At 48.3% G+C, this 12,238-nt stretch overlaps 2 protein-coding genes across 2 annotated transcripts; both read right to left on the reverse strand.

Annotated features, from left to right (window-relative positions):
* Positions 1-496: 496 nt before the first annotated feature.
* On the reverse strand, positions 497-5,768 carry LOC120682324 (dolichyl-diphosphooligosaccharide--protein glycosyltransferase subunit STT3B-like). Its single transcript, XM_039964167.1, has 6 exons — positions 4,753-5,768; positions 3,625-4,158; positions 2,695-3,149; positions 2,449-2,571; positions 1,325-1,384; positions 497-1,037 (listed from the first exon to the last, which is right to left on the reverse strand). The coding sequence occupies exons 1-6, from the start codon at positions 5,611-5,613 to the stop codon at positions 908-910; spliced, it is 2,163 nt and encodes a 720-aa protein (XP_039820101.1). The 5' UTR covers positions 5,614-5,768; the 3' UTR covers positions 497-907.
* Positions 5,769-10,006: 4,238 nt separating this feature from the next.
* Positions 10,007-11,987, reverse strand: LOC120683496 (pentatricopeptide repeat-containing protein At1g63080, mitochondrial-like). Its single transcript, XM_039965572.1, has one exon. The coding sequence runs from the start codon at positions 11,923-11,925 to the stop codon at positions 10,282-10,284; it is 1,644 nt and encodes a 547-aa protein (XP_039821506.1). The 5' UTR covers positions 11,926-11,987; the 3' UTR covers positions 10,007-10,281.
* Positions 11,988-12,238: the final 251 nt, after the last annotated feature.

A 12,238-nucleotide genomic window follows, 5' to 3' on the forward strand; every position in this document is an offset into this window, starting at 1 on the left:
GCAAATTTGATGCAGTTCGTTATCCTTGTGCTGCAGATGCATAATCTTTTTCCTTTTTCCTATTTGTTTAAACGGTAGATCCGATGTGGTGATCTACTAACACATTGATGGGTGTCATTGCAAAATGCTCAAAATGAAAAGGGAACATCAGTGCAGATGTACGAGAATATCAGTATTATGTACGTGAACCATTTTCTTTTGACACTGTAGATCAGGAACACCCATGGATGGATGATTTGCATATTGTTCAGCAATGAAGAGGAGGTAACATCCATCAGTGCTCGCGGAAGAGCTTGGCTTAGGAACTGAAGGCGCATGTTCAGAGGGTTTACAAACAGGATAGTCCACAGATGAAATTACGCTACATACAAGAATTTCTTTCGAAAAGGAAGAGCAAATTTAATTATACCATGTTAGTAGCAGAATTTCAAGTATTTAAAGATTGCTGGCATGAAAAAGTGCCCTCGGTACCAGCATTGATTAAACACGCAAGGGAGAACACAACCAACAGTCTTTCATCCTTATAAGCTCCGAGAAAATTTTCATTGCCTTGCAATATTAATCAAAGACAATCCAAGTTACTACCCAAATAAGCCATTGTGCCTACAAAAACTTTTGAAGTTCGGTCATGACATGCTTAAGCTTAACAATCAAAAAGCACTCGTTGCTGTCACAATTGGTCCTTCTGAATGACACAGATCACTAAACCAAACGAGGAGAAAGATGGCTCTTGACTTTAAGCAGAACTGACACTAAGGCTACCACAGTCAGTCTCGCCAAAGCAGCACCCATTTTTCTGGGGCTTCCGTCGCAAATATCAGAACAACTGCCCATCTCCTGTAGCCACTCAGATTTTGACAATAATGTACTTGTTTAAGGTTCCAAACACTTCACCAGTAATTATACCTCAGGACCTGTTCTTCGGGGGTTTGACCTTGTATATGCGCACTATCCAGTTTGAAGTTGTAAATGCCTCTTCCAAGTATTCAAGCTTTATATCTTTGTTGCCAATCTCCACTCCTCGCACACGATCATATCTGCATTGCAACCAGAAAAATATGAGTATAACTCCCAAATCCATCAGTAACTGGTCTAATTATCTTGGTCATCTGAAAAAAATAATCCTGTCATCAATGTGCAAGCTGTAAGAAGCAAGCATACTTCTAGCCTATATGACAATTGACAAAAGTCAACAATCCCTACAGGATGATGAATTATATACAGTTATTTCTGAAATATCAAAAGTATTGCCATCTTAGATCGTAAGACAATCTTGAACTTGTTAAGCATTACAAGAATGCCCCGTGGCAATGTAAGGACATACCCTGGAGGTTTTCCATATTCGGTGGTAAGTTCTCCAAATCGGTAGTAACAAAGCTTGTACCTGCCAGACAGGGGTTATGAACTTATGATAAAGCACAGAAGAAATGAATAACAGTAGCACGGACTTCAAAAGACAACATGACAAATTGAGTATTTCCAGATGTGACATTTGGAATAAATAAAAAGACAGCTTCCAGTAACATTAAATATTCCCGACAAAAATCTTCTCTACTTTGTTTCTAAAGCAAGCAATGATTCATTGGTCCGTCAATTGGAATCCTGATCGGAACTCTGACAAATCAATCAGAATCCCAATCGGAACCCGGACAGATCAACTGGAATCCTAATTGGAACCCGGACAAATCAATCGGAATCCCAATCAGAACCCGGACTATCAATGCCTCACAGTCTATACACGGAGTGAGAGAGCACAAAATTGGTGGTCTCATGTAAAGCAAGCAATGATTCCTTGGTCCATCAATCAGAGTCCTAACCGGAATCCGGGTGACCATATGTTAAATTAAGATCCGAAACAATTCAGAATTAGCGCTTGGAGAGTAAAACAGAAAAAGACTGAAGTCCTCAACCAACACGTACTATGTTATTATAAATTACATATCGTGTATAATATATATTTTCATATGCTAATCAATATATTTATATGGCTTCCAGTAGCAACGCATGAACATATTTGCTAGTATAATAAAAATACAGGTACGGGCAGCAAAAATAAAACACACCGCTTCAACTTAAGTTTGACTACCATGCCCTTACCACAAGCCAAAATAATGCAGCTTCTACAGTTACGGGATCAAACATAATTTCCTTATAAAGACATTGAAATGTTATCTCCCCATTAACAAACTTTGGCCATGCTGTTGATACTACAGATATGCTAGCTTGACACAAGGTGACTGTATTGCATCTCAAAAAGTCATATATTCACGAAAAGCATCAGTTATGATTGGGCAAGAATGAGAGAGCAAGCAATACATACAGTAAAGTTCACCAAGCAAATTGTTCCCTTATTGAAGTTTATTAAATTCATCAGTAATTTCTTTCATAGGAAGTGTTTCACTTATCACACAGAAATGTCCATTGCTTGTCAATATATCGAGAACTTACATTAGGCAGTTTAACATTTTTGGTGCTGCACCCTTATCAACCCGATATTCCCCATTAACAAGGTAATCAGGCTCTTTGATTACAGGAAAAACACCTCCCCCAATACGCACCATCCATAAGAACCTGGAAAAGAGCAGCTAAGTAAGATAAGGTGTTCCTCACAAAAGAAAATGTAAGATAAAGTGCTTTGCAGTTCACTCGTGCAAGGCCTTTCAAACTGCATCATGGTTGAGTAGATTAGCTTACTTATTAATGTCATCTGAAGAATAGCCAGTAACACCTCCAAATACAACAAGCACATAATTCACATCCAGTGACTGCATAATCTCATATGCTTCATCTTCATAAGAAGACATTGCACGCCCAACAGTAGCTATGTGTGTGTTATTCCATGTGTTGTTGTCAACGATAACAGTTCTGTTACCCATGGCTGTAATTTGGTACCCATAGTCCCACCAAGACATAATCTTGGCATCAGGAGGAGTGTTCTGACGAAGCCAATAATATGCCTCACGATAATCATCAAAGATGACTCTTCCACCATTATGACCCCTTGCAGCCAAAACTATAGATGGAGAAGAATAAGCCTCAGATGTCACCCAAGTGCAGTGTATGGCATACCTACTGAGCAAGTAAAAGGCACCCAGAAGAAGAGCAATAGCTGCGTTATGTTGGAATGGCAAAGATTGGTCAACTGCACCCTGTTTACACATGAGCCCAAGTCATTTCAAATTTCAATACATAAATAAATTTTTTCGGTAAATCACATTGAAAAAAAAGATCAAATTTGAGTTGTGGCAACAATAGAGGTAAACATATTATTCCTGTTAAAATATTTCATCTTTGCAAGTCCTAAATCAAGTACAATGATGACTTAAAACAATAGGGATGCAAGTTAAGGTGGTGACTGAGAAATGCTCATTAGGTACCCATTTGCATACCAACCAGTGACCCTTTAACTACCCATCAGTCTCATCAAGTATGTTAAAGTATGAATGAATGAGCTTTCCACCTTTTTTTAAAAGAGGTAAAATGTCAAAACAGGAATTGTACGAGAAGACAACAACTTGATCAATATCTAAAGGGCTGATCCTTTAACAAGCTCACTACTAGATTTGCAGCTGGACTACAATAGCTTCATCATAATGCGAATAAGATAAAAAGAGAATATAGTACCTTTGCAGCTGCCTTTGAGCCAGTTGTTTTTCCAGAAGTAGCCTGGGGACTTTTGCTCTTTGTGCGGATCAAGGTGGTAAGATTTTTAATTGTAGCAGATGCAGCAATGGCACTGATAAGGCAAACAGCTGGTGCTGCCACTAGAATTAATCGAACCATCACTCCAGCAAAGTACATACTCGTGAGGCCATACATAACAATAAATATCGTGGCATCTGACAGGCGCTTGAAACAGAAATAGAGGCCAGCTGGAAACAGGAAAAGGAGGATGTGGAAATCGAACATGAATGATGACCATGCTGTTGGCTGATGTTCAGAGACAGACGCAATGATTGGTATATGGTCCTTTGCATAGGTAGGATCAAGAAGGGAGTAAAACCGCCCCGTCCAAGGGGAGATGTAACCAGATGCAGTACCAATTCCAAGAGCCAAGGCTCCAACAGTAATCACACATGTAAGAGTAATTTGAAGGAATGACTTGAATAGTCTGGCATCATTCAGCAAGTATTTCACCCAATCCAAGAAGAAGAAAACCTGGAATAGGAATATTTTCTCTTAGCACTCGTGTGTATTTAAAGAAAGTACAGAAGACCTTCAACTAGAATCAGTAATTAGGCAAAAAAAATTATTAAGGGCCTGAATGCCATCTACATTTTCACTAAAATTGAATCAAGATACGCAGCAAACATCACATTACAGGTGAGACGGATGTCATTTCAATAATCAAGTGTTGTCCATTTTGCCTTTACTAGCCAGATACATACCAGACAGGCAAGTGTCCTAATGGAAACATAAGCCCAAACACTATCTAAAGATGCATAAAATGGTACTAGTATCTGATAATGTTGACAGAAATTATAGGAATCTGAATGCATTTTGCCAAATCAGCAAATCTTGATGTATGCTGCAGTCAGCTTAACAATTTAAAGATCCTGAGATGGCATTTACTTTGATCTCACCCTTCAAGACAAGTTTGACTATTCTAGCATGTGAGGCATCAAACCGTTCAGGTGTTTCAAATATCTGCTATGATTTACCTAGTATCCTAGTCTACAAATGGGTGTGCAATTGGTCTCAATTATCAAATTGCATCAGTCCATAACATCAGAGTGTCCGAATGAAATTTACCTGCAACAGGAAGAAGACTCCCATAGCGGCCATGTGCTCCCCAGACTGCACATGCTGGAACCCAACGAAGCGGATCTGCATCGCAAGCAGCATCCCAAGCACATACATGCAATTGTAGGCCACATAGAGTCTCTGCGAGTACCTCCCAGTGACAAGCAGCACGAGCACATAAAGCGGGACGAGATTGATAATGAACACGTAGCCTCCCCATGCCGACACCATGTAGAAGTACCCAAACGCCGAGGCAAGCGCCCAGGCGAGTGATCCGGTGTTGACGGCGCGCACGAAGAGGTAGAATGTGAGCAGCAGCGCGAAGATGGCGACGCCTTCGTTGTCGTAGGAACCGGCTACGGACCGGGAGATGTACCCCGGGACGATGGCGATGAGCGCGGCGGCGACGAGCCCCGCCCCGGAGTCCCAGATCTCGCGGCCGAAGGCGTAGGCGACGAGCGTGGTGTTGGCGGCGAAGAAGGGCGCGGTGAGGACGCAGACCTCGCGGATGTGGACGGCGAGGGAGAGCGCGCGGAGGAGGCGGTGGAGCAGCGCCGCGGTGACCATGAGGCCCGGGAAGAGTGTTCCGCCCACGACGCGTCCGAGCGGGTACCAGCTCTCGGAGTCGAACCAGTTCCAGAACTCGCTGAAGCCATTCTCGGAGAGGAAGAGCGTGGTGCGGTAGTTGAAGTAGGGGTCAAACTCGTGGATCATGGACTCGTAGCGGAGGACGGAGAAGAGGCGGACGGCGAAGGCGAGCACGTAGATGAGCGCCAGCGCAGAGACGCGGAGCAAGAGCTCCTGCTGCTTCGTCTTGAGCCGCAGCGACCGGAGCGGCGCCGGGAGGAAGTCCAGCGCGGTGGTCGCCATGGCGGCGCGGCGACCCGGGACGCGGAGATCTGGATGGGTCACTAGGGTTTCATGCGCGCGCGGCGTGGGGCGGGAGGGGGTTTAGCGTCGAGTTCGTTTGGTTTGGATCTGAGATCAGGGGACGGGGAAGACGATTGCGGCGAGTCCAAGCGGAGGCGACGGCGAGCCCGCGTTCGGGTCGTGGATATCCATTTGGAGGATAAATATTCTGACTGGTGGGACAGGGCTGGCCGGCCGTGGCAGTTGTCCGACGTGGAGATCGCTTGGAAGTGCATCTGTGACACTGAAACCTGGGTCCCACTGGAGTCGGAGCATGCGATTGACACGTGGGTTGCACCGCGGGAAATGATCGTTAGATCTGTGAGCGCAGTGGAGTGTTGTAGGGTGTCCCTACATGTCAGTTGCGGAGGTAGCTCTGCAGGAGCATGACCCAGAAAGAAAAAAAAGGAAATTTGTGCACTGATTTGAACATACTTTCTCCAATTTTAAGGTATATATAGAGATCCAAAATGCATTTCGATGACCACCGCTAGATCAGATGGAATTAGTATAAATTTTTGAACAAAAGATGTGAAGCGTCCCCTCATAAGAGAAGACTTAAATGTGATACAAAGCACCAGTCCCAGGAGGCTGATGTCACATTTATTACATCAGATGGTTCAAAACCGTAAAAACCTTGGAGGACACTCGATACAGATGATGATAATTAATAACCAAGCTACAACATAACACCAGACCGCAAACCACATAGGGTCTACTACGGGCTCAGAGTACTGCGACAGCGGAGGCATCTCAACGGGGCCGGTTCCACAGGCAAGGTTGGGTGTAGAACGATAACCCTACTCGGCGTCGTCTGGAACGAAGTCCGGGTCTTCTTCTGTAAAAAGTGAGAATGGGGTGAGTACGAACGTACTCAGCAAGTCCGACCACACCCACGGTGGGGGTTATGACAGAATAATATGCATAGGTAAATCAAGGATAAGGTTACGGTTTAATTTGCAGAAAAACGACATTTTATGCAGGGGTTTATTTTACGGAAAACCTTTTAGAAATCAGTTTTTGCAGTAACACAGAGTTCAGGTTTTAAAACTGCTACCGGACTCCCCGTCCGTCGTAGCACACGGCACAACTGCCGGACACAATTCCAAAACAACTCACACTAGCCCATCCCAAAGAAACACTAGTTATGTGACCACACCGTAACTCGCCCAATACCGTGGGCACGGCTATTCGAATAGATTCTTAACTCTGCAGAGGTGTGCAACTTTACCCACAAGTAGGATACCACAACTCGAACACCGTCGTGTCGGTGTAGATCCCAACGTAGCCATTACCCACCATAGCTAAGCCTGACTAGCCATCACGGGATGCACCAAGGGGTCATTGACCGTTCACTTAGGTATAACCGGGCATAAGTCACTCGGGGCTTATCCCTTTTCCTTAGTTACCCGTTGCTCTCAGCTCTCCTGATGGCTACCATACCAACTAGTGGGATTTATGCTACGCCGTTGCCCATTCAACGGTCGAGTGGTTTGCACGAAAGTGGAGTTAGGTGAGATGACACACCAACTCGGTCCTTAGACACGACAAGATGGATATCTCCCTTCATTGCCCTGCCACATTGGCACGAGCACACCGAATGGCAAATCCGTGGATATGCCATCCATCCCGTCTAAACTTTCCTTACAAAAACACCACATTTATCCCATCCCACACGCACACATTTTCTCTATAAAACAAATCGTATTATGAGTAAAGTCCTAAGCATTCTAATATCGATTAACGTCCAAGCAAAATCAGACATTAATCTAGGTGGTCAAGGAATAGTCGTCACAAATCAAGGGGTGGCTATCCAACCGTGTTTTCATGCAAGTAAAACATATGCAACTTTATAAAGCAGGCCATTGGGTCGTGTTTATAAAAACTATGACAGAAACATGCATCAAAGGATGGGATTGAACTTGCCGTCTTCAAAGCCTTCGGGGAAGTCCTGTCCTTCGGGCTCGGGGTCGCGGAACTGGTCCTCGTTCTCCTGCTCACAGAACTGCTCGTTGACGGGCTCTCCTTCGTTCACTCCGCGGTCTACAGCACACACAACCAAGCGTCCGATCAAAACAAAGATTCTATCGTTGAGCTCGAATCGGAAGCACATAAAATATAGAGTACGAAGTATTATTTTCAAGTGGTTTCCTAATGGCATGGCCAAGACTTGGTTAGGAAAGGCGTGATAAAGTTTCGGGTTGGTCAGGGGTAGTCTGTTACATGAAATGATAAGTTTTAGTAAAGGTTCGGGATCGGATAAAGGGTCAGGGGCCTAGTTGTAAATAATTCGGGAAAACTCGGGGCCTGATTACGATTTCTAAAAGTATTTGGGCCTAAAAGGATAGTGCAGGGACCTATTTATTATTAGGTATAAATAGCGGAGGATTTGCTTGCAAAAATAAAAAAACAGAAGGGCCCTTTTAGGAAAAGCCCATAAGGAGTGGAGGGTTCTTTATGGAATAAAGGGAAGGGGGAGGGCCTAATGGCAAAACTGCCATCTCCCTCCTTCCCCTCGCACTGGGAAATAGGGGAGGCGGGGGCTCGCCGGCGGCGGCCTTGGGCCGGTGGCTCAGGGCGCTAGGGCGGCCGGGTTCGTGGGGGAAAAGGGGCAGTGGGATGTGGGGGATTGATTCCCCCACTCACCTCGGCTCGGGGCACGGCGAGGGAGCAGGGCGACGTGAGTGGGCGGCGGTGGCTCTGGTGGCGCGTGGCGGCGGCGCTAGCGCTAGGGAGGAGCGGCTGGAGGCGGCGAAGGTGGTTGCGGGGATGGCCGGGGGCTCGGGGTCTCTTTTATAGCGGCGCTAAGGCGGTGGCGCGGTGGAGGTGGGTGGCCGGCTCGGCGGGGCTTGCGGGCGGCCATTAATGGCCGCCCCGGCTGCTAGCTGGCGTCACGGAGCGGGGCACGGGCGGCGAGGGCGGCCACTGGTGACGGGACGCGAGCGGCAGCGGCGAGCACAGGGCGGCGCGCACGTGGGCAGGGCAGGGTGTGCGCGCGTGCGCGCGGCGAGGCAGGGGCCAGCGGCATGCGCGGGGTCGGACCGGGAACAAGGCAGGCGGGGCCGGCGGCCGGCGGTCGGCGCGCGCACGCGCGTGTGCGTGCGCCGAGGCGGCGAACGGCTCAGCGGCCAAAGTGCTGGTGCGGCCGGCGGCAGCGGGGGCGGCGCCTGGGCGGTGGCTCGGCCGCCTTGGACCGGCGTGCGCGGGCGCACGCGTGCGCACTGCGGAGCCGTGGTCCGGGGTGCGGTTCGGGCGCGGTGAGGCCGCGGCGGCGCGCTGGTTCGGCTCGCGCGGGTGCGTGAGCCATGGGGAGGGGAGGGAGGAGGGGCGCGCACCGGGAGCCGGGGCGAGGCGCGGCCGGGCAGGGCAGGCCGAGTTGGCGTGGGCGCACGGGCGGCCGCGGGGCGTGGCCGGCGCGTGCGGGTGCGCGCGGGCCGAGCCGTGCGGAGCGGGGAAGGGAGCCGGCCTGGCGGGCTCGGGGCGAGCGGGAGCGAGGCAGAGGAGGGAGAAGGGAAGGAGGGAGGGAGAGAAAAGAAAAAGGAAAAAGAGAAAAGGGGAAAAAGAAATGAGAAAAAGGAAAAAGAATTAGAGAAAAAGAAAATGGGAGAGAGAGGGAAAGGATAAAGGAGGGGGGCGGTGCGCGCCAGCGGCGACTGCGGCCGCGGTCAGCCACGCGGGTGCGGGCCACGGGAGATGGGGCACGCGGCCGGGAAGGAAGGGAAAAAGGAGGGGCGGGATTCGCGGCGGCCGGTCACGACGCGTCGCGTTGGATGGAAAAAAAGATGGGACGCGGATTGAATTCGGGTGCCGGGTTGCTTGGGGGAGGTTCTGGGGATTAGGGTTCAGGGTTTGAGGGGAGTCGAGCTCAACGAAAGACAACTTTAGCGCATGATTTATTTAGTGAATTTTCGGGATGTTACAAGATGGTTACTGTTCTGTAGCATAGTCCCACAAAGAGAGTAGCAAACTTACTGTTGAAAGCATGATACAACTCAATGCCATCAAGTTTATCCCACAGAATCAAAAGGACTGTATAGGCATCATATGAACCAACTTGATGTTTTACCTTGATTACTCAATTCTAGTTCTAAAAGAAAGAAAAACTATTTTGTCTGCTCCCAGAACTCTGAACACTGCAACAGATCAAAGCACAAAAAAAATCAACAATACTACTGGTCGTTTTTATGTTTTTTGCTGCAATAAGCCCTTCAGTCCACTTAGGAGGGCAGGTGCACTAATAATTTTTCATCCACAACTTAGTGGCCAGGAGTTAGGCATACAACAACAGTGCAGGCCATGCTTTACCACAGAACACTAATTTGGTTGAATAAACCAACTCAGCACAAAAGTTATGTGCAGAAGAATTCCATAATTGAAGGAAGGATGGAACATTATAAGTATATAACTCCAGGAGCCAAACATGGCCAATCCTTAGGTCACAGATTGTACTTGTGTATGTATGACAAAGAACTACATGAAGAAACTAGAGGTGCATTTTACCTTAGATGAGTATTATCTACTGGTACAACCATACAAGTTAAAAAAAAAAGAGATCTCTTCCATGTAAAGTAGTGAAAAGAATAAGCAGAATCGAAGCACTTCAAGTTATAAACCCATGCTATAGAAAGATTATCCAATTGCAAGCATCCTATCCAATACAGAGCACAACTGTGACATATCTGAACATTTGGTTGGACCCTTTCTGCAGAAAGCCTTGATCACATTAGCAAAAATCCTACTATCTAAAACCAATCCTTTTATTTGGATATCATCAAACAGTTTCAACGCCTCACGTGTATTTCCACTCCTAACCAACCAATATGTTAAATGAGCAACAGGCTCCGTGGGGTAGCCATCATCGATATGCCTAACAAAATTGACAGCCTCCGACCTCCTCCCGGACCTGAAGAGACAATCGACCAGTGTATTATATGTGATGGTATCTGGGGCAATCTTCCCTGCCTCCATATCAGCAAACAAAAACACAAGCTCATCCTCCTTTCCGGCCTCATAGAACTCATGGATGAGAATATTACAAGTAACAGTGTCCGCCACAAACCCCTTGCTGCTGAACACAAATTTGGCAAACTGAAACTTGCCAGCTCGGCATAGACATGAAATCAAAATGTTGTATGTCTGCACATTGGGAGTTATGGGTTTCTTGAGCAGATCTGTGAACAGCTTTAGGACACGCAGCCACTTCCCTTTCTTGGAGAAATGATCCATGACTGTATTGTATGTCACAACATCAACCACAAAGCCAAGCTCTTGGCACCTCTCCAGCACCTCCTTGCCTGCCCACATATCAAGATCCTGTGCGACATGGTCCAACAGTATATTCAGGCCAACTACTGTCAGCTGTAGCCCCTTTGCTACCATAATTTCCAGCTGTTGAAATGCTTCATTGATGTATCCAAAGCGGCAAAGCCCAGCGATGTATGTGCTGTATGTGACTGCATCTGGCACCCACCCGTTCCGTCCACTCTGATCAATAACCAGTTCTACAGCATCAAAATGCCCCATCTTACATAGCCCCTGGATGTAGATGTTGTAAATGACAACATCAGGGAGGCATCCAGAGCAACGCATGGAGTTGATGATTGCGTCTGCCCCTTCGATGTCGGCATTATCGCAGAATGCCTTGAGGATCGGCGCGTATGTATGTGGTGTGAGTGGGTGATTGAGGGCACGCATTTCGTCGAGCAGCTGGAGGGCGTCGGCCAGGCGGCCGGCGCGGCAGAAGGAGAATATGAGGTCGGTGTAGTCGATGGGGGTCGGCGGGAGGCCGAGGCTGGACATCCACAGGAGGACAGAGTGCGCGGCTGCGGGGAGGTGGAGGTGGGAGGAGTAGACGTGTAGGAGGAGGGAGAAGGCGGCCCGGTCGGGGGCGACGCCGTTGGCGAGCATGTCGTCGAAGAGGGACGCGGCGTCGGCGGGGCGCCCGGCCTTGGCGAGCGCGGACATGGCGGAGGTGTAGGAGACGGCGGTGGGCGCGCAGGCGGGGGAGGAGAGGCGCATGCGGCGGAGCACGCGGAGAGCCGCGTCGCCGTCGCCGTCCCGCGCGAACGCGGCCAGGATGCGGTTGTAGTCGTGGAGGGTATGCGACGACGGGGAGGAGGAGGCGTCTGAGGCCGTCGTGGTGGTGGCGGTGGTTGAGTGCGGGCGGTGGGCGCGGGGGAGGACGCCGCCGAGCGTGCGCATCGCCGCGCGCACCGCGGCGGAGAGCGGAGCGAAGGTGGCTGCGGCTGCGGCGGGCCATGCGCCGGCGGGCATAGAGGATGGCGGAGGCGGGGTGATGGGGACAGAAACGAATTTGCTGTGGGATGCTTGGCTTGCTCCAACCGAGCCCTGTAAACCGCCCCCCACCTATTTAGCGGGAGTTTTGGGGGGAAATTCCTTCCAACAATTCCCCCAAAACTCCCCCTATAACTCCCTCTATATATAGGGTGAGTTTCAACTCCCTATATATTTTAATCACGTCGTTTTTTCATGATATTAATCTCGTTTGAGTTCTGTAATATGATGATAATGTGTATTATGACAGTACAAATATTGTATGATTTTTTAAAATTTAAAAATAATAAAT

The sequence above is a fragment of the Panicum virgatum genome, chromosome 7N (assembly GCF_016808335.1).
Source record: "Panicum virgatum strain AP13 chromosome 7N, P.virgatum_v5, whole genome shotgun sequence".
Lineage (NCBI taxonomy): Eukaryota > Viridiplantae > Streptophyta > Magnoliopsida > Poales > Poaceae > Panicum > Panicum virgatum.

Coding starts and splice junctions, on each gene's coding strand:
- LOC120682324 (XM_039964167.1), bottom strand. CDS start 5,613: ATGGCGACCACCGCGCTGGACTTCCTCCCGGCGCCGCTCCGGTCGCTG. Junction 4,159..4,752: donor GAGTCTTCTTCCTGTTGCAG/GTAAATTTCATT, acceptor TTCCTATTCCAG/GTTTTCTTCTTCTTGGATTG. Junction 2,572..2,694: donor TCTTCAGATGACATTAATAA/GTAAGCTAATCT, acceptor GCTCTTTTCCAG/GTTCTTATGGATGGTGCGTA.
- LOC120683496 (XM_039965572.1), bottom strand. CDS start 11,925: ATGCCCGCCGGCGCATGGCCCGCCGCAGCCGCAGCCACCTTCGCTCCG.